Source organism: Bufo bufo, chromosome 4, assembly GCF_905171765.1.
Source record: "Bufo bufo chromosome 4, aBufBuf1.1, whole genome shotgun sequence".
NCBI lineage: Eukaryota > Metazoa > Chordata > Amphibia > Anura > Bufonidae > Bufo > Bufo bufo.
Window position 1 is genome coordinate 513,377,418 of NC_053392.1, and position 25,235 is coordinate 513,402,652.

At 45.7% G+C, this 25,235-nt stretch overlaps 1 protein-coding gene across 2 annotated transcripts in view; it reads left to right on the top strand.

The window, feature by feature from the left end:
* XRN2 (5'-3' exoribonuclease 2) overlaps positions 1-25,235 on the top strand; it is an 85,133-nt gene that overhangs the window by 23,320 nt on the left and 36,578 nt on the right. For both annotated transcript variants that reach the window (XM_040429698.1, XM_040429699.1), the window contains exons 7-16: positions 1,694-1,766; positions 1,857-1,907; positions 5,111-5,268; positions 5,485-5,559; positions 7,165-7,298; positions 7,414-7,471; positions 7,572-7,679; positions 7,763-7,807; positions 14,744-14,875; positions 24,679-24,764. In XM_040429698.1, coding sequence (XP_040285632.1) covers positions 1,694-1,766; positions 1,857-1,907; positions 5,111-5,268; positions 5,485-5,559; positions 7,165-7,298; positions 7,414-7,471; positions 7,572-7,679; positions 7,763-7,807; positions 14,744-14,875; positions 24,679-24,764 — 920 coding nt within the window. The remainder of the gene's footprint in view (positions 1-1,693; positions 1,767-1,856; positions 1,908-5,110; positions 5,269-5,484; positions 5,560-7,164; positions 7,299-7,413; positions 7,472-7,571; positions 7,680-7,762; positions 7,808-14,743; positions 14,876-24,678; positions 24,765-25,235) is intronic.

Consider the following 25,235-nt stretch of genomic DNA (forward strand, 5'->3'; position numbering starts at 1 on the left):
TGCCCAGCCCCCCCACCCCCAGTATTAGTCATTGGCAGTGGCCACAGGGTCGTCGTCCCCCCTTCCCCAACCTAAGTAATTTCCTTGGTGGAAGCTTCTGATCGGAGCCCCAGCAGTGTAATCGCGGGGCTCCGATCAGTTACCATGGCAGCCAGGATGCGACTGAAGCCCTGGCTGCCATGGTGAGCTCCCTGCTGCTGTGTGTACTATGCACAGGACAGCAGGGACAGTGTAAGATCCTATTCACCCTAATAGATCTCGATTAGGGTGAATAGGGAATATCTGTATAAGCTATCGGCCTGAAAGTTCACAGGTTATCGGTATCTGCTCTAAAAAAATCATTAGCGGTTGATCCCTAAATGGTACACAATGTTGGTAGAGGGCTGAGACAAACAATTTTTAAATGAATCTGGCTCAGCAATCGGCTGATCTCAAAGTTCAGCTTCTGAAGCTATGAGGTCAATGCCAGCCATACATTTACTCTGCTGTGCTTTACCTGGGAGATTACAGCTAGTTGCCAAGGGTTTCAGAATAACAAGTGGTAACAAGGACAGAGTATGACTCTGAAATGTAAAATCCATCTTTTAGATATTGATGATAGTCCTGCAGTTAAAGGGGGGCGGGGGGGAGGATTGTCCTGCTATTTACATGAACTATCGTCGGGATAGGTCATCAATATCTGATCTTTGTGGGTCCGGCGCCTCTGCAGCTCAGCTGTTTGAATAGGAGGTGGCAGTCCATGTTCGTTACACTGCATTTCGTCTCCGAAGTGCAGTGTAATGACAAGGACTTGCTCCCTTCCCTCGAATGGAATGAGTACTTTGTAATTCCACTTGCATGGAGAACTGCCTCCTCTTCAAACAGCTGATCGGCGGCGGTGTCGGACCCTGGCTGATCAGATATTAATAACCTATTCTGATAGGTTATCAATATATATGGCCTGCACAACCTCTAAGTCGTCAATATGAGATCACGTGCCCCTAGCAGTCAGCTGCATCCTCTGCGGACCAAGCAGAAGGCTTCATCCACTGTGTATTGGCAGTGTTGGCCTACTGCAGCAAAGTTCCCATTCACTTGCTGCAAACAGCTGATCAGTATCAGATCGGTGCGGTCCAATACCTGGCACTCCCACTGATCACCTATGCAGGGGCCTACTGTAAAGATGTGAACGATTTAGCTGTGGTTTTATGGATGTGTTTTTATGAATGGCCAGTGTACACAAATTGCCTTTTTTAATACAGTTTGGATACACAGGATTTTTTTGTAATGCAATCAGCAACTTTGCATGATAGAGTACTAAGTATAGTGCTCCCTGAAGTTAAAATATTTTCAGCATACAGTAGTCTTTCTTGGGCCATTGTAACATAGAGGACCTTTCACGTGATTTGACTTTTAAAAATCTGGCACTGTAGCTGATGTTAACAAGATGAGAGAGGGCACATATTTTTTCAGATCAGCTGCTTCGTTTTACCACTGTGCCCAACTGTTTGGTGCTCCGTATGCTAAATTTGAGGCTTTGAAACCAATTTCGAGCTATGATCTCAAGGTACAATGGTTTCAACTTACAATGATTGTCCCAGAATTAGTTAATATTGTAACTTGCGGGACCACTGTATCTCCTCTTTAGGACTGATTTTTTTTACATGACCCACAGTTCTCTCTGGTACCTTTTCTTACTGTCTCATCTTCGCAGGTCATTTTATCGGATGCAAGTGCCCCTGGAGAAGGTGAACATAAAATTATGGATTACATCAGAAGACAACGAGGTACTGTGTATAGTTCTGAATTTTTGAGTCACTTATCACTGTGGTATCTTGCAAGGTAACTAACTATATTATCTCTCCTTTCCTGTGCAGCCCAGCCTCATCATGACCCTAACACTCATCATTGCTTGTGTGGTGCTGACGGTAAGCACTAGATTGTGCCTTTCTGTATAATGTGGAGATTAGTGTAATTCAGTTTTTCAGTTTATGCTTGTTTTTAATAATTTATGCATCCCATGCAGTTTATAGGTCAGCTTCTCTGATGCATTGCTGTTGCTTGTACTAAAGCTCTGCACAAAACAATACTGGTCTAGAGTAAATGCTGATTAACAGTAAATAGATTAACGTTTGCCTTAAAAATGCTTTGTGAATGTGTCTATTATGAGGGTAAATGGTAACATATTTTTTTCGCGCTTCTAATTAAAATGAAACCAGTGTTAACTTCTACACAAATAATGTGGGTTAAACACGTTAACATCATTTAGGCCCCTTTCAGACAAGCGAGTTCCACGCATTGGACTCACAGCGCGAGTATGCAGCAGCACCCATACTGACCTCCCAGCACTGACTGGTCGAATAGCATTATATTGATTTATGATAAGTAACCCTTACAGTTCTGGAATGTATTGGATAACACTGACCTAATGCTGTCAGTGTTATCAAGTACATTGCATCATAAATAACTATATTGCTATTCGACCCAGTCAGTGCTGAGAGGTCAGGACGGGTGCTGCTGCATAAGTCCAATGTGAGGAACACACTCGTGTGAAAGGCAAGTAAAGTTTTTGGCAGAATTTCAGTGAAGTTGCACACCTTTACAGCACTGTATGGCCTCTTACACATGACCGTATAACCTTGTGCTATCTGCATTTTTCATAACTGTCCCATCCATTCCTATGGAGCCATACGCTCACACAAATTTTTGTTGATCCATTTGGCCATTCTGCAAAATATAGAACATGCCTATGCGTTGCAGCCAAGAATGGCCCTTTCTATTGATGGAACTGAGAAAGATAGTGTGCACACAAAGGCTATCCATATTTTGTGGTTCTGATTTTTGAGGAAAAGAATACAGACACAGCCTTGTGCAAGAAGCCTACACGTTGATTGGATTTTGTGCAATTAAAAAAATGTGCAGGATCCTCATTATTTTGACGTAAAGCTGCAAATTTTTACAGTGCATTTCACTTTTACAAATTTTGCACATGACATTTGTGTATGTGAGGTGCCTGGTATATAACTGAAATTAATTGTATATGTTAAAGTGTGCCTAAACGTTTAATTAAACTTCATTAAATCCTCTTCTAAATGTATCAAATATTATTTTTGTAAGTTTTTTTTTTTTTGTTTTTTACTTTTCATGAGAATTTGGCGCCTGAAGTTCACACTTTAGAATTTTTACTCCCATAAGACGCTGTGTATGGGAGTTTGAATTCCCCTGTGGCCGCACTGAGCTCTGCAGACCACATAGGTATAGGTACCTATAAAAAAAAAGTTGCCAGACCGCTTAGAATCAATATAATCTTTATTAGTAAATAAATTCATAATTTAAAAACAATTGCAGGGAAAGGGCAACATCAACCAGAGGACGACACAATGGAAACAATTCAAATCTGTCCACAAAAAGAATCAAAAATAAAGTGCAAGTGCAATAAGTGACAATGACTGAATATATACAGGACAGGAATCGGTTACCCATAATGTGTCTCCTCCGGGGTGGTGCCGACCCCCGCCGCGCATTTCGGTGGACCTTCATCTGGGGGTAGCGTCATCACTGCAGGACACACACTATATACTCACAACCACCAATCATAACGCTCCAACCAAATAGTAACTAGATTATTAAATGCACCCGAATTTGAGATCTCACAGGGAAGTGGCTGCACGAATGAGGCGAGAGGTGTCATGTGACCTATCCGCCACGTGATCGCATATTGTGTCACATGATGACACAGGCAGAACTCGCAATGTAATCGACGCGAGATCCATGCCTGCGACTTCAGATGGATACATGCGTATGCGCAGGCCTGGCATTGCCCTTCTTGGGTTATAATCAATTGAGCATAATTATTCACAATAGTAGAGTCGGGTTATTACAAAAAAGACCAATAAGATAATTCAAGAATTGCATGATTATATAGCACAGTGAAAAATAAATGATTATATCAATACACTATTAATTGCTGCAAAAAAAAGCTTAAAGTGAGTTAGAGAAAGAAAGGTAAATAACAAATTAATGATTAAAAATACTGAATAATAAATCATGATTATGTATAAAATGTAAAAATTCGTAATTGTGTGGACACACTGATTATAAGTTGCGGCACAAAGCGCATAATGCGAGTGAGTACCAAAATTAAAATAGATTAAATGTGAAAATTATGCCCAAAAAAATAATAAAACATAATTAAAAAAATTGAATTAATAATGGTTGTAATATTTTGTTTTTTTAAATTAATATGAAATAAAAAAATAAGAATAAACAAATAATTAGAATAGGTGCATAACAGTACACATAAATGGAGCCCAGAAATATAAAATAGAAGACAAAGTGATGTTTTAAATCCATATAGTGATCAACGTAAACCAATAAAAAATGAAGACAATTCAGATGTCATATGTTTGTACATTATGGGTAACTGATTCCTGTCCTGTATATATTCAGTCATTGTCACTTATTGCACTTGCACTTTATTTTTGATTCTTTTTGTTGACAGATTTGAATTGTTTCCATTGTGTCCTCCTCTGGTTGTCGCCCTTTCCCTGAACTTATACTAGTTTTTAACTTATGAATTTATTTACTAATAAATTTTATATTCTAAGCGATCTGGTAACTTTTTTTTTTTTTATAGGTAATAATATTATGCTATTGCCATAAGCTTACACTCATTTGAGTAATACGTGATTTTTTTTTAATTTTTTTTTTCCCATCGATTACTATAAATAAGTAGAGTCCCCTTTTTGGTTTATACCACATAGATACAGGCTGTTAGCAGAGCGAGGGCAGGAGCTTGCATAAGACGTCACACTCCTGCGTGTGCCCGTTCTGCCAAAGCCTTACATTGCCCAGGTATGCCAGGCTTTAGCAGAGCAATGCTGGTACAGGCAGGAGCAGCGATGCTTGAATAAGCTATTGCCAGAGGTGAGATGCTATTTTGGTCTATTAGGAAACGTTCCATTTCCATCAAGAATGTTAATTGTCTACCAGAAGGCTTTGTAGCTAGACTTCGACAATGATCAGGTCAAGCTCTGTTCTTACAGCATCTTTGCCTTCATACTTAAAAGTGCAAAATAAGTTTGTTACAATATTCTGCTTTTAAAAATATTGCTTGCTGCTTTATTTCTAGCTGACCTCATCATGCTTGGACTAGCCACTCATGAACCCAACTTTACCATCATCAGAGAAGAGTTTAAGCCTAACCAACCAAGGCCATGTGCATTATGTGCTCAGTTTGGGCATGAGCTAAAAGAGTGCCAAGGAGTAGCCCGTGAGAAAAAAGGAGAGGTAAGACTTTTGTCAGCCGTTAACAGTTCTTTGTGCATTGCTTGTGACTGGGAGGATTATAAAGTAGGACATTTTCTCCTATGGTGTATACAGCCTAATTATATTGTTCAGAAATGACTGCTGATCAAGTGGTTTCAAAAATTGTTTAATTTTTTTATGTTGGCATCTTTACTTTTTAACCATATTTTTTATTTATTTTTCTCTTCTCCTTGTTAGCATGATGAATTTGCTGGTAGTCCCCCAGGGTCTGAACAAGAGTTTATCTTCATTCGTCTTAGTGTGTTACGTGAGGTATGTTCCTTAAAGCCTCTCAACATATCTGCTCCTTTTTCCCATCCTGCCCCTCGAACTTATAACTCCTCCTCAATTCAACCATAAAATACACGATGTCTGTATACTGAGAGACCAGGTTATAGTAGCTATCCATAGACTTATATGGAGAGATGAGGGGAAGCAGCTCCTGCATCTACTGGTAATAGGTGTTTTACATTCTCTTTCCAATTCTAGATTGACAGCAGCTCTGCTTATTACAGTTGTATGATGTCCTTCAGCTGCTGATTCTGAGGGTGTTAGAGCAAAATCTCCCCTTTTGTGTGTTTTTGTTTATGGGGGACACAATAGCAAGACTACAACCTAGCTCAGGAAGAACTGACAGAGCGCCTGCACAGGGAAAACTGCTAGAATTGTAGGATAGAAGTCCTATAAGGGTCCATTCACAAGTTCGCAAATGGGTCCACATCTGTTCCGCAATATCGGGAACGGTTGTGGACCCATTCATTCTAAATGGGGCAGGAACGGATGCGGAGAGCACACTGTGCTATCCGCAATTGCGGACAAGAATAGGCAGTTCTATGGGGGGGTGCCAGCCGGGTGTATTGCGGATCCGCAATACACCATGGACGTGTGAATGGACCCTAACGGCCAGATAGTGTTATTCCTCTAGTAAACACATATGACAGGTTATTTTGCCTGAAGTCACTTGAAACAATAGGTACTCTTTTTAAAGTGGTTGTGCAGTGGTATTCTGTTGATGACCTATCCTCAGGCTAGTTCATCAATATTAGATTGGCGGGTGTCTGACTCCCGGCCCCCCAGCGATCAGCTGTATGGGACGAGCAGTTAAAGGTAGCCGGCGTGTAGTTGAACTTTGAAGAGGACGTAGCTCTCATACAAGTTTTAAACAGCTGATTGTCAGGGGGTCCCAGAAGTCGGACCCTCACCGATCAGATATTATCAATATTATACGGCTGCACAACCCCTTTAAACTTATTTGCTGTTTACATTGTAATGTATTGTTTGGTCATGAGCCAAACCGTAAGGCTACTTTCACATTAGCGTTTTTCTTTTCCGGCATAGAGTTCCGTCCTAGGGGCTCTATACCGGAAAAGAACTGATCAGGCATATCTCCATGGATTCTGAATGGAGAGTAATCTGTTCAGGATGCATCAGGATGTCTTCAGTTCAGTCATTTTGACTGATCAGGCAAAAGAGAAAACCGTAGCATGCTATGTTTTTTTTATCTCTGGCCCAAAAAAATGAAGACTTGCCTAAATGCCGGATTCAGCATTTTTTTTTCCCATAAGAATGTATTCGTGCCGGATACGGCATTCAAAATGCCGGATCCGTCCTTCCGGTCTGCGCATGCGCAGACCTTTAAAAATGAGAAACAAATACCGGATCCATTTTGCCTGACACCGGAAAAACGGATCTGGTATTGCAATGCATTTTTCTGACTGATCAGGATCCTGATCAGTCAGAAAAAATGACATGCGTTTGCATACAGTTTGCCTAATTAGGCAGTTCAGGCAACAGAACTGCCTGCTGGAATCAAACAACGCAAGTGTGAAAGTACCCTTAGTTTTGTATTACTTGCTAATGTGGTAACCTTTTTTTCAGTATCTGGAAAAAGAGCTGACCATGGCAAGCTTGCCTTTTCCATTTGACTTTGAAAGAAGTGTCGATGATTGGGTCTTCATGTGCTTTTTTGTTGGCAATGATTTCTTGCCACATCTTCCCTCCCTTGAAATCAGGTAAATTTTGTTTGTTTTTTGGGGAGGGGGGGGGGCTGGGGCAAAAAGTGATAAACTTTACATTGATTTTTGAACTTTATTTAACTGGCCTCAATTTTATTTTATTTTTTCTTAGGGAAGGTGCAATTGACAGACTTGTAAACATTTACAAAAATGTTGTGCATAAGACCGGGGTGAGTGAGCTTGGATTTTTATTTCATTTTTACCTTTTTATATACTGGAGACATTAGGTAGTCTAATCAAATTTGTAATAATTCAACATTTGCTTTGCAGGGCTACCTTACTGAGAGTGGGTTTGTGAACTTGGAGAGGGTGCAGATGATCATGCTGGCTGTTGGAGAAGTCGAAGATAGCATTTTCAAGAAACGAAAAGAAGACGATGTGCGTTTTCATTTTAGATATGTTGGTTTATATTTTCTCAGGTCTGTGCTTTTTAATTTATTTTGTGTTATTGATCATTGTAGGAGAACTTTAAGAGGAGACAAAAGGATAAGAAAAAGCGAATGAAGGTGAGCTGTATATTTAACTTGCTGCACACCTTACAACATATAGTTAATTTGTTTATTGGATTATCATTTTGGGTCTTATTTGGGATCACCTGCCACCCTATCACATTACGCATTACTAGTCTGTGCTTATAGTCTAAAGGAAGACATTAGCTGCCTGCTTTTGTATTCACATTGTCATGACAACATGACGTTAGGAGGGGTTGTCCATGCCACAGAGAAGGGGTGTCATCTATTTCTTCATCTGCCACTTGATCCATGTAAGCTGTTAACCTAAGGATCCTGCCATATTTCACCTTAAGGACCAGACCATTTTTTGCAAATCTGATGTGTCCCTTTATGTGGTGATAACTTTAAAACGCTTTTACTTATCCAGGCCATTCTGAGACTTTTTTTTTCTCGTCACATATTGTACTTCATGACACTGGTAAACTGAAGTCAAAAAATTTAATTTTTATTTATAAAAAATTACCAAATTTACAAAACATAAATGAGCAAGTTTCAATTTCTTGACTTTTATAATAGTAATACCTCCAAAAATAGTTATTATTTTACATTCCCCATATGTCTACTACATGTTTGGATCATTTTGGGAATGCCACTTTATTTTTTGGGAACATTAGAAGGCTTAGAAGTTTAGAAGAAACTACTCCCCTCAAGGCATTCAAAACTGATTTTACAAACTTTGTTAACCCTTTAGGAGTTCCACAAGAATTAATGGAAAATGGAGATAATTTCCCTTTTTTGGCAGATTTTCCATTTATAATTTTTTTTTTTTACAGTAACAAAGCAATGGTTAACAGCCAAACAAGACTCCATATTTATTGCCCTGATTCTGTAGTTTACAGAAACACCCCATATGTGGTCGTTAACTGCTGTATGGGCACACAGCAGGGCGCAGAAGGAAAGGAACGCCATATGGTTTTTTTAGGCAGTTTTTGATGGACTGGTTTTTTTGACACCATGTCCCATTTGAAGCCCTCCTGATGCACCCCTAGAGTAGAAACTCCAAAAAAGTGACCCCATTTTGGAAACTAAGGGATAAGGTGGCAGTCTTGTTGGTACTATTTTAGGGCACATGATTTTTGGTTGCTCTATATTACACTTTGTGAGGCAAGGTAACAAAAAATAGCTGTTTTGGCACCGTTTTTGTTTACAACGTTCATCTGACAGGTTGATAATTAAGCATTTTTAAAAAAAAAAAATTTATTTAGTGTCTCCATATTCTGAGAGCCATAGTTTTTATAATTTTTTTTGGGCGATTTTCTTGGGCTCATTTTTTGCTGGATGAGGTGACTGATTAGATTGGTACTATTTTGGGGGGCATACGCCTTTTTGATCGCTTGGTGTTGCAATTTTAGTGATGTAAGGTGAATTTTTTATTTTAGCAGTTTTTATAAAAAATATTTTGACTTCATTTTAGGGGTTAGGTCATGTGATATTTTTATATACTGTCGATATGGATGCGATACCTAATTCTACTTTTCTTTTTACAATTTTGGGAAAAGGATGCTTTTTTTGTTTTTTTATTTTATTTTTTACACTTTTGGGGGTCTGATCCCCTTTACAATGCAACACAATACTTCTGTATTGTGATGCATTGGCTGTAAGTGTAATACACTTTTATAGCCTGTTTCCCTGTGAGATCCAGGGGGCTGGATCTCACAGGCTATCACGGAAGACAGCCACGATGCCTAAGGAAGGCATCGGGCTGCCATCGGGTCCCTTTAACAGCAACGTGGGGACCCGATGGCTGTTCGTTTTTTTTTTCTCTCCCTCCCTCCACACATCACATGTGTGCTGACCGCGGCACATTAAGGGTTAATGCGCCGGCATCAGTGAAATCATCGCATGCAGCAGGGGTCTGGCTATCAGTGACTGCCGGATCACGCCCAATCACAGCGCCGTACATGTACGGCGCTAGTCCTTAAGGGGTCAAACTACATAGTGACCGGAAGACACAGATAATGGTTTAATGCAACTAAATAAATGTTGCTTACAAAAACCACAAGGCAAATAATGTGAGTCCTATTTCATACTGCATGTACTTGCCAGACACATTCATGCAAAATACTACCTTAACCCCTTAAGGACGCAGGGCGTACCGGTACGCCCTATTTCCCGAGTCCTTAAGGACCAAGGGCGTACCGGTACGTCCTGACTTAAATTCGGAATTCCGGCGCCGCAGGGGTTAATCGGAACGGGACGCCGGCTGAAATCATTCAGCCGGCATCCCGTAACAACGCAGGGGGGGGATCATTTGACCCCCCCGTATCGGCGATCGCAGCAAACCGCAGGTCAATTCAGACCTGCGGTTTGCTGCGCTTTTTGCAGTTTCTGATCGCCGCGGTCCCTGACCGCGGGGATCAGAAACTTTAGAGTGGCTAAAATCATTATTTTTCACCCCCCCCCCCTGCACCCCTGCACGATTTTATGCCGGAGGGTGGTGCGGGGGGGGTGTCGCAGGCGGTGGGGGCGTTGCGGGAGGCGGGCGGTGCGGCAGGCGGGATCGCGATCCCCCGCCCGCCTCCCCATGAACGATCGTTGGCTTCTAGTGGGTATACCAGGGTGCCAGCACATTGCTGGCACCCTGGTATAAACGGCTGACATCTGTGAAGATGTCAGCCGTTTAACCCTTTCCATACCGCGGTCCGTACGGACCGCTGTATGGAAAAAGTTAACTGTCATTGGTCAGGGAGCTCCCTCCCTCTCCATCGGGGGGCTGCTGTGGCTTTGCAGCCCCCCGATGGAGAGGGAGAGAGCCCCCAGAGAGCCCCCCTCAGCCCTGTGCTTACCCTTCCCCGTCTGCGAAGTTCTGAGCAGACGGGGAGGGTTCCCATGGCAACAGGACGCCTGCTCAGGCGTCCTGCTGTCCATGGTGCTGAACAGATCTGTGCTAAAAGCACAGATCTGTTCAGTGTAAGTAAAATACAGTACAGAACAATATATATTGTTCTGTACTGTATTATACAGACACCAGACCCACTGGATCTTCAAGAACCAAGTGGGTCTGGGTCACAAAAATGTAAAAAAAAGTGAAAAAAGTTAAGATAAAAAAAAAAACATTTATCACTGAATAAAAATTAAAAAAATAAAATAAACTACACATATTAGTTATCGCCGCGTCCGTAACGACCTGATCTATAAAATGGTCATGTTACTTTCCCCGCACGGTGAACGCCATAAAAATAAAAAAATAAAAACTATGAGAAAATTGAAATTTTGCCCACCTTACTTCCCAAAAAAGGTAATAAAAGTGATCAAAAAAGTCGCATGTACGCCAAAATAGTACCAATCAAACCGTCATCTCATCCCGCAAAAAATGAGACCCTACTCAAGATAATCGCCCAAAAGCTGAAAAAACTATGGCTCTTAGACTATGGAGACACTAAAACATGATTTTTTTTTTTTTTTCAAAAATGAACTCATTCTGTAAAACTTACATAAATAAAAAAAAAGTATACATATTAGGTATCGCCGCGTCCGTATCGACCGGCTCTATAAAAATATCACATGACCTAACCCCTCAGATGACCACCGTAAAAAAATAAAAATAAAAACAGTGTAAAAAAAGCCATTTTTTGCCATCTTACGTCACAAAAAGTGTAATAGCAAGCGATCAAAAAATCATATGCACCCCAAAATAGTGCCAATCAAACCGTCATCTCATCCCGCAAAAAATGAGACCCTACTCAAGATAATCGCCCAAAAACTGAAAAAACTATGGCTCTTAGAATATGGAGACACTAAAACATTTTTTTGGTTTTAAAAATGAAGTTATTGTATAAAACTTACATAAATAAAAAAAAATGTATACATATTAGGTATCGCCGCGTCCGCGACAACCTGCTCTATAAAATGACCACATGATCTAACCTGTCAGATGAATGTTGTAAATAACAAAAAAAAAAACGTGCCAAAAAAGCTATTTCTTGTTACCTTGCTGCACAAAAAGTGTAATATAGAGCAACCAAAAATCATATGTACCCTAAACTAGTACCAACAAAACTGCCACCCTATCCCGTAGTTTCTAAAATGGGGTCACTTTTTTGGAGTTTCTACTCTAGGGGTGCATCAGGGGGGCTTCAAATGGGACATGGTGTCAAAAAAAACAGTCCAGCAAAACCTGCCTTCCAAAAACCGTATGGAATTCCTTTCCTTCTGCGCCCTGCCGTGTGCCCGTACAGCGGTTTACGACCACATATGGGGTGTTTCTGTAAACGGCAGAGTCAGGGCAATAAAGATACAATCTTGTTTGGCTGTTAACCCTTGCTTTGTTAGTGGAAAAAATGGGTTAAAATTGAAAATTAGGCAAAAAAATGAAATTCTCAAATTTCATCCCCATTTGCCAATAACTCTTGTGCAACACGTAAAGGGTTAACGACGTATGTAAAATCAGTTTTGAATACCTTGAGGGGTGTAGTTTCTTAGATGGGGTCACTTTTAGGGAGTTTCTCCTCTTGGGGTGCATCAGGGGGCTTCAAATGGGACATGGTGTCAAAAAACCAGTCCATAAAAATCAGCCTTCCAAAAACCATATGGTGCACCTTTCACTCTACGCCCCGCTGTGTGGCCGTACAGTAGTTTACGGCCACATATTGGGTGTTTCTGTAAACGGCAGAGTCAGGGCAATAAAGATACAGTCTTGTTTGGCTGTTAACCCTTGCTTTGTTAGTGGAAAAAATGGGTTAAAATGAAAAATTTGACAAAAATATGAAATTCTCAAATTTCCTCCCCATTTGCCAATAACTCTTGTGCAACACCTAAAGGGTTAACAATGTATGCAAAATCAGTTTTGAATACCTTGAGGGGTGTAGTTTCTTAGATGGGGTCATTTTTGGGTGGTTTCTATTATGTAAGCCTCGCAAAGTGACTTCAGACCTGAACTGGTCGCTAAAAATTGAGTTTTTGTAAATTTCTGAAAAATTTCAAGATTTGCTTCTAAGCCTTATAACATCCCCAAAAAATAAAATATCATTCCCAAAACAATTCAAACATGAAGTAGACATATGGGGAATGTAAAGTCATCACAATTTTTTGGGATATTACTATGTATTACAGAAGTAGAGAAACTGAAACTTTGAAATTTGCTAATTTTTTTCAAATTTTTGGTAAATTAGGTATTTTTTTGTGCAAAAAAAATAATTTTTTTGACTTCATTTTACCAGTGTCATGAAGTACAATATGTGACGAAAAAACAATCTCCGAATGGCCTGGATAAGTCAAAGCGTTTTAAAGTTATGAGCACTTAAAGTGACACTGGTCAGATTTGCAAAAAATGGCCTGGTCCTTAAGGTGAAAATGAGCCCGGTCCTTAAGGGGTTAAAGGGGTATTCCCATCATCAGTTTTCATACTTACCTGCGTCCAGCGCGACTTTCACTTCCTGGATTCGGCTGGTCTTGATTGACGTCTTCTCATGGGCCAGGCCACTTGCGCAGAAGACTGAAGTTTTTCTCCCGGCAGGGCCGCGCAATATCCTGAACGCGCATGCGCCATGGTGACTTATTCCTGGCCTGTATAGTACAGAGCCACCGTTCGTGGCTCTGTATTATACTGGCCAGGAAGAAGTCATCAAGGCGCATGGGCGGCGTGCGCGTTCAGGACATTGCCCGGCTGGGAGAAAATCTTCAGTCTTCTGCTCAAGCGCGGCCGACAGGAGGTCGCCGTAACCAGGGGAGACTAAAGACAACAATCAGGTAAGAGGGGACTTATTTTCTTAAAAAGGGTGGGAATTTGGTAATAAAATGTATTTACACAAATGATCACTGTCAAATCATTAACAGATTTAACAGTGATCATTGTGATGGGAATACCCCTTTAAGAATCAGAACTTGTATTACTACAAAGCCATTAAAATCTTTAGTTTTCATCTGTTCACTTTTTAACTGCCTCCGTAAACACCCTAGCCATTTCCTCAGATCCTATATGCTGATGCGTTACTCTTTGTAACATCACAAAGGGTTAAGGTAGTTCAGTGCAAGCACTTACTGGCCTCTTTATTCTGCATAAAATGACTCCTTTCCTGGCCCTGCAGGATCATGCAACCTGCAGTTTGACCCCCGGACTAATACAGGGTTTATTGGATGGATATGTGGCTTTCACTGTGTTGAAGACCTGTAACTGGGGCTTCACGGTTATTTTGCATATTACAGCAATATTTTCTCAGCAATGCGGGCACATAAGAACATGGGACCAACATAGATGTCTTCAGCTGCCCAAGTGCAGATGTAACAGGTCAGCCAGTGTCATAGGTACAAATCTGCTGACAGATGCCCTTTAAACAATGGAGCTGCATGGCTCTTCAACTTTGAGAGAACCAATGTCTGCTCTTTGATTGTAATGAACAAAACAATAGCAGGTCTTGGAGACCAGCTACAAAAAACACTGCAGAGTCTCAACGCAGCAATCCAAAGTGCAAAGCTCCTTGAGAAACTGTAATATGCAAAATAACTGTGGAGCCCCAGTTATGGGTCTTCAAGGCAGTGAAAGCCAGATATCCCTCCATTGAATATACATTGATTATAATGGGCTGAACTGATGTCTCCCACCACAGCCCCATTGTTTTTGCAAATAGTATGTAGTGCTAACAGCATGTTTTTTCCGTATTCAATAAATGCAGGTTGCCGGGAAGCCCCTTCAAGTTCACACTTTATAGCTGCTTTTTTAAAGCGCCATTAATTCCGAAGTGCTGCGCATGTGAAAAGGGGTTTACATACAGTACATAAGACACATACAATACACGTAAAACATAAACTGAGTGAGAGAAGGAAGAGAGGACCATTGAATGCAAAAGCTTGCAAACTACAAGGGAAGGAGACAGTGACCGTAGAAGCTGGCTAGATAGCAGCAGGGGTCTTCTGTTTGTTTTTTTTGGGTGACGCAGAATGTTCATGGCGCAATGACCGAACTTAGTTATTTAATGCATTTTTTTTTTTTAGGGGGGACACCACAGGCCAGCTTTTGCTCCCACTGGACAGTTTGCCCCTCAGGCACTAGGTCGGAATATGTCCACCCCTAACACCATCGTCAACCCAAGACAAGCTGCCTTTCAAATGAGAATGCACGACTCTGTAAGTATGGGCTCATTTAAAGTCTGTTTTTAGGTCTGCAGATGTTCTTAGAATCCCTACTTTTTTTCTTTTCTTTTTTGGCCTTGGTTATTAGGGACCGACCGATTATTGGTTTTGCCGATATTCAGGATTTTGACCGTTACCGGCATCTATTTTGCCGATATTTTGATAGCGTATGGGGAACACAGATCGCGCTGCTCTCGGCGCTCTCCGTGTTCCCTCAGCAGCACAGGGGAGAAGGAAGCAGTGTCTCCCTCCCCCTGTGATGCTGCTGACGCCAATGAAGAGACAGATGGGAAGAGGAGGGGAGGGGCTTTGGCCACTGCGCCAGCAATGATGTTAACTTACTCATTCATTCAAATTGAACAGGAGGCGGGAGCTGGCTGCAGAATCACATAGCCGGCTCCCGACCTCTATGAGCGGTAGCTGCGATCCGCGGTAGTTAACCCCTCAGGTGCCGCGGATCGCAGCTACCGCTCATAGAGGTCGGGAGCCGGCTATGTGATTCTGCAGCCAGCTCCCACCTCCTGTATATGAATATGAATAAAAGAGATTTATGTTCATTGGTGGCGCAGTGTGCCCCCCCCCCCCCAAGCCCCCCAGTATTAATCATTGGTGGCGCAGTGCGCCCCCCACCCCCGTATTAAAAACATTGGTGGCGCAGTGCGCCCCTTCCAGTTTTAATCATTGGTGGCAGTGGCCACAGGGTCCCCTCCTCCTCCGATCGGAGCCCCAGCAGTGTAAGCCTGGGGCTCCGATCAGTCACCATGGCAGCCAGAACGCTATTGAAGCCCTGGCTGCCATGGTAAGCTCCATGCTGCTGTGTGCACAAAGCACAGAGCAGCAGGGACAGTGCGAGATCCTATTCACCCTGATAGAGATCTATCTATGAATAGGACAAGGGTTCTAGTCCCTAAGGGGCTAAAAGTTAGTAAAAAAAACAAACACAAATATTAAGTATAAATGAAAAAAAGATTTACAAAAAAAAAACTACACTAACAATAAATATTCATTTTCAGCAGATTTGTGTAGGATTTATTTTTTTTCAAAAATAAAATTTCTCGCCCATATTCCTTGGGGGACACAGGAAACCATGGGTATAGCTCTGCTCCCTAGGAGGCGTGACACTAAGTGAAAGCTGTAAGCCCCTCCTCCATCAGCTATACCCTTCAGCCTGGAGAGAGAGACTACCAGTTTTTGCTTAGTGTCCAAGGAGGCAAGACACTCCCTGCTTAGGCAGGGTTGTTTTCCTATAATTTTTTATTTTTGCGTTATTTGTTGTTTTTAATTCGGTTTTTTTCTACTTACAGGGACAACAGAGGCGCACTAGACCCCTCTGTTTTCTCCCGGGGTTGAGTCGCGCCAGTGCCGGTAATACCGCACTGCCGCCTCCCCCACAGAAGACAAGGTGGACCAGGGCAGCCTCGCTCCCCTGCGTCCCGCCAGCTCAAGGGTCGCCCGCACGCCAAGTCCCTCCCCCGGCTTCCTGCCACTGCGGTGCCAGTGGCTGAAGGGGCGACCCTGCTGGATGGATTGAGGGCGAAGACAGCGTATGGTGAGAGTGGCTGCTCCAGCCTCCCCTTCCCTCCCTCCCATCGCTGCTACATCTCTCCGTGCCATCTACCCCCCCCCCCCCTTCCCTCCCCTCCCCCATGGGCATATCAGGGCCGGCAACTTTACCGGCCATCATTTGGGGGTGGACTTCGTTCTGGTGTTGCAGACCCAGGACAAGCTGGTTCTTAGGGGGGTGGCTACCATCTTCAACGGCAGGGCAGTCAGGGGGACGGCTGTATGAGGAGATTCAGGCGGGGGCCGCTTACTTGGCGCGAACCTTTTCATGGCCGGCACTTCATCTACCTAGGGGGTTAAATCATTTTGCCGCGCGCGCGTGCGGCTCTGCTTCTCCTTCAGCGCGGCAAGGGGGGGGGGCGGAGCTTTCTACATGCGCTCCGCTACTTCCTGGTTCGTCGGGCTCCACATCTCAGGTGCTGCGTGGAGCTCTCTCTCTCTGCCGTCCGATCCTGAAGCTATTCACCTCTGTGCCTGCCGCCTCTCCTCCACAGCCTCCCTTCAGTCTGCTGCCCTTGCTGTCTGCCGCTTGCATCATCTGGGTCTGGTAGGACTGTTAACCCCATCCGTGCCACCAGTACTGTTACTTGGGTGTGATCCCCGTTTTTTCACCTGGGGTCTCCCACTTTAAGTGCAACTTTTTTTTTTTTTCCACCATGTCAGACCCTTCTGCAGCTGCCAAGCCTTGGTACCATGCCTGTACCGCTTGTAGGGAAGCCTTTCCCCGGGGGCAGTCTGATCCGCACTGTCCTGCATGCCGAGCTCCACCGCAGCCTCAGTCGCCCGCTGTGTCGCTCCCTGCTTCCTCTGACCCGCCTGACTGGGCTAGATCCCTGTCCCAGGCCGTGGAAAGCCTCACTCAGGTCGTGGGCCGCCTAATAGACAGGCCGCCTACCCCGCAGGACGCCATTCTTACTGTCGCGCCCTCCGGGTCCATCGCTTCTGCCGCTGCGGCGGGTTCACCCTCTCTTAGTGACCCTTCCCGAGCTAGGCACTCTCAGAAGCGTTTTAGAGTAGAGCGAGCCTCCTCCTCGGATGCCTCCCTCTCCCCGCCACGCGTGCGCACTCAGACGAGCCTCTCCTCTCCAAAGGATTCGCTCTGAAGGTGAATTGGCGGTTTCAGATTTGGAAATGGACTCGGCCCTGCCGTCCAAGCTAGCCTCAGCGATGGGTCAGCTCATCTCTGATATTCGTGACACCTTTAAGGTGCAAGATGACCCCCCTAGCTCTGACGCAGCTAGCGTCTCCTTTATCAGACCCAGGCAGGCCTCAAAAGTTTTTCCAATCCACTCTGATTTCTCCTCCGTGGTGTCTAAGGCTTGGGCTCGCCCGGACGCCCGTTTTGTCAACCCCAAGAAGCTGGACATTTGCTATCCTTTTCCGGCCGATGTCGTGGCCACCTGGTCGTCCCCACCCAAGGTGGACCCCCCTGTGGCCCGTTTGTCAAAGAACACGGCCATCCCTGTTCCCGACGGGTCCTCTCTTCAGTCAGCGGAGGACCGTCGCATGGAGACCCTTTCCAAGGGCATTTTTGCTGCCTCCGGTTCTGCCCTCAGACCGGTTTTTGCCTCTGCTTGGGCAGGTAAAGCAATCTCTGTTTGGGGTGCGCAGCTGGAACAGGAGTTGGACTCGGACGTCCCCATCCAGGACCTACGTTCCTTGGCCCAGCTTATTATTCGGGCCGGGAATTTTGTTTGTGAGGCCTCCCTTGATGCGGGAGCCCTTATTGCATGCTCCTCCGCCCTGGCGGTTTCCGTCAGGAGGGAGCTCTGGCTGAAGGTTTGGAAAGCGGACGCTGCCTCCAAACGTTCCTTGGCGGGGCTACCGTTTGCGGGTTCCCGCCTTTTCGAGGTCCGCCTAGACGAGCTTATTTCGGAGGCCACGGGTGGTAAAAGCACCCATCTTCCTCAACCCCAAGCCAGGGGCGCCCCCCGCGGACGCCCCGGTGCGTCTCGTTTTCGGTCCTCCCGCAGGAACTCTGGGGCTCCCCCCGCAGCTGCCGCTTCGGCCCCTCCCCAGGATAAGCGTAGGAAGCCGTTTTTTCGGGCGCAGCCCTCCTGGCGCAGGCCGCAGGCTGCCCGCACACCCGCAGCAAAGCAGTCCTCTGCCTGAAGGCGCGCCCCCACCCACCTGGGTGGGGGGCCGGCTCCTCCTTTTCAGGGACGTCTGGATGGCTCACGTCTCCGACGCCTGGGCTCTCGAAATTGTGTCCTCCGGATACAAAATCGAATTCGCGTCCTTCCCTCCAGATCGGTTCTTTCGCTCCCGCCCGCCGCGGGACCCGAAAAGCGCGGCTGCGTTCTCCGCGGCCGTTCAAGCCTTACTGGACAGAGGGGTGATTACCCCCGTTCCTCTAGAGGAAAGGTTCCAAGGGTTCTATTCGAACCTCTTTGTAGTTCCCAAGAAGGGAGGTTCGGTGCGGCCCATTTTGGACCTCAAAAAGCTCAACCGTTTTCTCCTCCTTCGACGGTTTCGGATGGAGTCCCTCCGTTCCGCGGTGGCTTCCCTGGAGCGGGGAGACTTCATGTCTTCCATCGATATACAGGATGCCTACCTCCATGTTCCGGTAGCCCGGTGTCACCATCGCTTCCTCCGATTCGCCGTGGGGGACCTCCACTTCCAATTTGTCGCCCTTCCCTTTGGGCTGGCAACAGCCCCCCGGGTGTTCACCAAGGTCCTGGCCCCGGTTTTGGCCTTACTCCGTTCCAGGGGTGTTTTTCTGCTACCGTACTTGGACGATATCCTCATCAAGGCTCCGTCCCTTTCTCAAGCGGTTGCCAGCGTGGATCTCACTCTAGAGACTCTGGCGAGGTTCGGTTGGGTCATCAACTTCCCCAAGTCCTCCCTTCCCCCCTCCAGACAACTGGTCTTCCTGGGAATGCTTTTAGACACGGGAGCGGCGGAGGTACGTCTTCCCTCGGAAAAACGATTGACCCTCCGCCGGGCGATTCGGGGTCTCCTTCTCCACCGTCGACCGTCCTTCCGCTTCTGCATGCGGGTCTTGGGGCAGATGGTTGCCTGCTTCGAGGCGATCCCATTTGCGCAGTTTCACTCCCGCCCTCTCCAACGGGCGATCCTCTCCTCCTGGGACAAATCGCCGCAGTCTCTGGATCATCCCTTCCATCTATCGCCTCCGGTGCGGTCATCTCTCCGCTGGTGGTTACAGTCCCCTCTTCTGGGCAGGTCTTTTCTGCCGCTCAACTGGTTGGTGGTTACAACCGATGCCAGTCTCTTGGGCTGGGGAGGCGTGTTTCCTCCCCGATCCGTCCAGGGCATTTGGTCTCCATCGGAGTCCAAACTCTCGATCAATGTCCTGGAGCTGAGAGCGGCCCTTCTGTCTCTGCGACACTGGACTCATCTGCTGAAGGGTCATCCAGTTCGTGTGCAATCGGACAACGCCACGGCCGTGGCATACATAAACCACCAGGGGGGCACTCGCAGCGCTGCAGCGATGCGGGAGGTCACCAGCATTCTCCGTTGGGCGGAAACCCACGTCCCGGCTCTATCGGCAATTTTTATTCCAGGGGTGGACAATTGGGCGGCGGACTTCCTCAGTCGCACCACTGTCGACCCCGGCGAGTGGTCTCTTCACCCGGAGGTATTCGAGGCCATTTGCCTTCGTTGGGGCATGCCGGACGTGGACCTCATGGCCTCCAAGTTCAATCACAAGGTCCCCGCCTATCTGTCCAGGGCCAGGGATCCGGGAGCTTGCGGAGCCGACGCCCTCGTTCGTCCTTGGCGAGGCTTCGCGCGTCCGTACATATTCCCTCCCATCCCACTCCTGCCCAAGGTCCTTCGGAAGATCGCGGCGGAGGGCGTCTCGGTGATTCTGGTCGCTCCGGACTGGCCCCGCCGGTCTTGGTATGCCGACCTCATGCTGCTCCTGGCAGACGCGCCCTGGCCGCTGCCCGCCAGGGAAGATCTTCTCTCTCAGGGACCGATCTTCCACCCGCGTTTAAGGTCCCTACGTTTGACGGCGTGGTTGTTGAGACCACCGTCTTGACACGTAGGGGTTTTTCTGCGGATGTCGTCCGCACCATGATCCGTGCCCGCAAGCCGTCCTCTTCTAGGATCTATTATAGGACCTGGAGGACCTATTTGGGGTTCTGTGCCGATCTGGGGATTCCTCCGCTCCGCTTTTTTCTCCCCACTGTTTTGTCCTTCCTGCAGAGCGGACTCGCCCAGGGTCTGGGTCTTAGTTCGTTGAAGGGTCAGGTGTCTGCGCTGTCCATTTTGTTTCAGCGCCCACTGGCCCCCCTTGGTCCTGTCAAGACCTTCCTTCAGGGCGTGGCTCACGCGGTTCCCCCGTACCGCCCTGGGACCTGAACCTGGTTCTCTCAGCGCTCCAGGCTTCTCCTTTCGAGCCTCTGCGGACGGTTTCCTTGCGACTTTTGTCCTGCAAGGTTATTTTCCTTGTGGCCGTCACCTCTCTTCGGAGGGTGTCCGAATTGGCTGCACTCTCCTGTCTGGAACCTTTCCTAGTGTTCCACCAGGACAAGGTGGTCCTTCGTCCGGTCCCTTCCTTCCTTCCTAAGGTGGTCTCCGCCTTTCATCTGAACGAGGACATCGTTCTCCCCTCTTTGTGTCCTTCCCCTTCCCACCCCCGGGAGAGGGAGCTTCATCGCCTGGACGTTGTCAGGGCGCTCAAGGTTTACCTGGAGGTAACCAGCTCTTTCAGGCGTACTGACTCGCTCTTTGTGGTTCCGGAGGGGTCGCGCAGAGGGATGGCGGCATCCAAAGTTGCTATCGCCCGTTTTGTCAAGATGGCTGTTACTGAGGCTTACCTCGCCAAGGGCAAGGTTCCGCCCCTCGGTGTTACCGCTCACTCCACTAGAGCGGTCGGGGCTTCCTGGGCTCAGAGGAATCGGGCTTCTACGGAGCAGATTTGCAAGGCGGCCACTTGGTCCTCCTTGCACACCTTCACCAAGTTCTACAGGGTGCATACTCATGCGTCGGCTGACGCTGCTTTAGGCCGTCTGGTGTTGCAGGCGGCAGTTGATTGATGCCTCCGGTGTTGGTCTAATTTGTTCTGGTCCCTCCCTTCTGGGACTGCTCTGGAACGTCCCATGGTTTCCTGTGTCCCCCAAGGAATATGGGCGAGAAAAGGAGACTTTTGTATTACTTACCAGTAAAGTCTCTTTCTCGCTCTTCCTTGGGGGACACAGCACCCGCCCTTCATTTGGGTTTACAGTTGTGGTTCCGGCTTGGTTGCCCCCGTTGGGGCTTGACAGTTCCCTTTTTTCCGGTTGGTGGTTATCTTTCACTACTTGGACACGCAACTGGTAGTCTCTCTCTCCAGGCTGAAGGGTATAGCTGATGGAGGAGGGGCTTACAGCTTTCACTTAGTGTCACGCCTCCTAGGGAGCAGAGCTATACCCATGGTTTCCTGTGTCCCCCAAGGAAGAGCGAGAAAGAGACTTTACTGGTAAGTAATACAAAAGTCTCCTTTTCACAGAATATCGGTATAAATTATCGGCTATCGGCCTGAAAGCTCACAAATGATCGGTCGATCCCTAGTTATTATAAATCATAATAAATTCTTTGACAATGTCATAGCCAAGGGATTGCTAATATTTCAAGCGAAATGAGTTTAGATATTAAAGGTGTTGTCTCACTGCAGCAAATGGCATTTATGTAGAGAAAGTTAATACAAGGCACTTCCTAATGTATTGTGATTGTCCATATTGCTTTCTTTGCTGGCTGGATTATTTTTTCCATCACATTATACACTGCTCGTTTCCATGGTTATGACCACCCTGCATGGTGGTCGTGCTTGCACACTATAGGAAAAAGTACCAGCTTATCTGCGCTTTCATCGTCCTGGCCACCAGAGAAGCTGGCTCTTTTTCCTATAGTGTTCAAGCACAGTCGCCGCTGATGTATTACAGGGTGGTTGTAACCATGGAAACGAGCAGTGTATAATGTGATTGAAAAATGAATCCAGCCAGTAAAGAAAGCAATATGACAATCGCAATACATTAGTGCTTTGTGTACCAGATAAGTGCCATTTGCTGAAGTGAGACAACCTCTTTAAAGCCTAGGTCCACATTTGCAAGCAATTTATATATATATAAAAAAAAGTTTTCTGTAAAAAAACGCTTTATTTAAAGAGGACCGTTCACCAGAAGAAAGCCTCTAAACTGACTATACAGAAGTGTAGAGCGGCGCCCAGGGATCCCGCTGCACTTACTGTTATCCCCGGGCGCCTCTCCGGTTATAGCCTCCGGTATGTAAGTAGTTAGGCTCCACCCACTTGATCCTGCCGGCGTCTTCTTCTCCTATGCTGTAGCGCTGGCCAATCGCAGCGCTCAGCTCATAGCCGGGGATAACAGTAAGTGCAGCGGGATCCCTGGGCGCCGCTCTACACTTCTGTATAGTCAGTTTAGAGGCTTTCTTCTGGTGAAAGGTCCTCTTTAAGAGATGTCCACTTTTGTAAACCATTTTTAATTAACATCACAGCAATGCATCTAAAGAACAAGAATCTTTGCAAATTTTCTATCTTGTCAAAAGCTACTATGTAGATCTGTGTCTCCATGGTAACAGACTACAGACCCTGCGTAGTCTGAATCTGTACCCTACTTCTTGTCACCTGACCGGATGTATGCCAGTGTGAAGTGTAGGTTAAAAAAAAGTATGGCTGTAGAATCTGACTGCAGTGTCTGTTAGGCCTCTTTCACACAACAGTTTCTTTTTTTTCCATTTACGGGCCGTTTTTTGTGTTCCGTATATGGAACCATTCATTTCAATGGTTCTGCCCAAAAACCGGAATGTGTTCCGTATGCATTTTCGTTTCCGTATATCTGTTTTTCCGTTCCGTTGAAAGATAGAACATGTCCTATTATTGCCCGCAAATTGCGTTCCGTGGCTACATTCAAGTCAATGGGTCCGCAAAAAAAAAAATTAACATACAGAAATCCATCCGTATGTCTTCCGTATCCGTTCCGTTTTTGCGGAACCATCTATTGGAAATTTTATGCCCAGCCCAATTTTTTTCTATGTAATTACTGTATATGCCATATGGAAAAACTAAACGGAAACAAAAAACGGACCGCAAAACACTGAAAGCCATACGGTCGTGTGAAAGAGGCCTTACAGTGGAGACAAATAGGTCTGTGTAGGAGCTGTAGACACAAAATGATTTTATTAATAAAGTTTTTTTTTTTTTTTTTTTTTTTTTCCATTAAAGACATGTGGGAAATAAACAAATTTGGTTGCGGATGTGGACATAGCCTTCAAAAGTGTGTGCCCCTATCATAGTGATATGCTATCACTTAATGATCAGTCGAGGTCCAACCTCTGGGACGCCCATTGATCCGGGGACCGAATGGGCTGCGGCACCTTTAGTGTTTATGCCTCCACAGCTGTGCTCTCAGCAGAGAACAGCAACCGGTCACATCCGCTTGAATGGAGCTGTCCTGCGTGTCCCCTATACAGCGAGTGAAGGGAAAGACCTGTTCAGGCAGCACCGCCGCCACTTTATTCTTGGGCCCCTTTCACAAGAGTGAGTTTTCTGGGAAGTGAACGCATAGCACCCGCACTGAATCCTGACCCATTCATTTCAATGGGTCTGTGTACATGAGCGTTGTTTTACGCATCGGTGTTGCGTGAGAATCCCAGCATGTTCTATATTCTGCGTTTCTCACGCAGCCCTGGCCCCATAGAAGCGAATGGGTCTTCAGTGAAAAACGCATTGCATCTGGATGTAACCTGGATGCAATGCGTTTTTCACTGATGGTTGCTAGATGTTTGTAAACAATCAGTGTGTTTTGTTTTTCCCCACATGTGAAAAATGCATCAAAACGGATTGTCCCTGCGCAGAGAAAACTCGGCGCAATCAGACAAAACTGACTGAACTTGCTTGCAAAATGGTGCAAGTTTCAGTGAACGCACCCTGACACAATCCATATTGTTTGTGTGAAAGAGCCCCTAGGGTCAGTGAGTGCCCTAGAGGTAGGACCTGTACCCATCGTGAAATACTGGCGTATGTTAGTGGTGCCATTACCTTAAGACAGGAATGCCCCTTTAAGAAAAGAGTGGATTTAGCTTATACTTGACATCTAATAATGCCTTCCACCAGTGAGCTGAGGGTAAGGCAGGATATTTCACAACTGCTAATATAAGGCGAGCTCCTGTAATATTAAATCGTATACATTTCACCTTGAGGCTTGTTTCTGCGGACTTGAGGCACCGTGCCCTTTGCATACCTCTAATTTCTGCACGCTCTCTGCCATCAGAATCCTGGAAACACCCAGTCTCCTGCAGGAACAAAGAGAAAAGCCGAGGACAGTGACAGTGAGCCCGAGCCAGAAGATAATATCAGGTGAAGCCATTTTTTTATGCATCACTTTGTTAGCAAATTGCTGAATCTGAGTAGAGTCTAATGAATGCCATTTAGCTTATGGCAGCAGAGCCTTTGGATAATTTTCTATGATCTTTTTATCCAGCAGTAATTAATATGGAGAGTAACAATATTCAATAAATTCCAGAGAGATGAGTAAGCTAAAGCTGTTAAATCCAAGTGTCTAGATTAGTATGCACGCTGGCTTTCTTTCTTCATGCCACTTTTCCCTTTGAGACCGGGCGCTGCATTGGCTAGACTTTGAATGATTTTGATTTGATTATGTGATCTGAATACCAGTGTTATTCCTGATGAATATTAACCCTTAAGTTCAGTTGCTGTAAGCGTGGCACATTACCGCATTTCAATGGGGCATCTGTTTAGCATTCCTTTTGTGCCGCTTTGATCTGTAGGCTGTAAAATTATACTTCAAAAATATAATTGTGCAGGTGT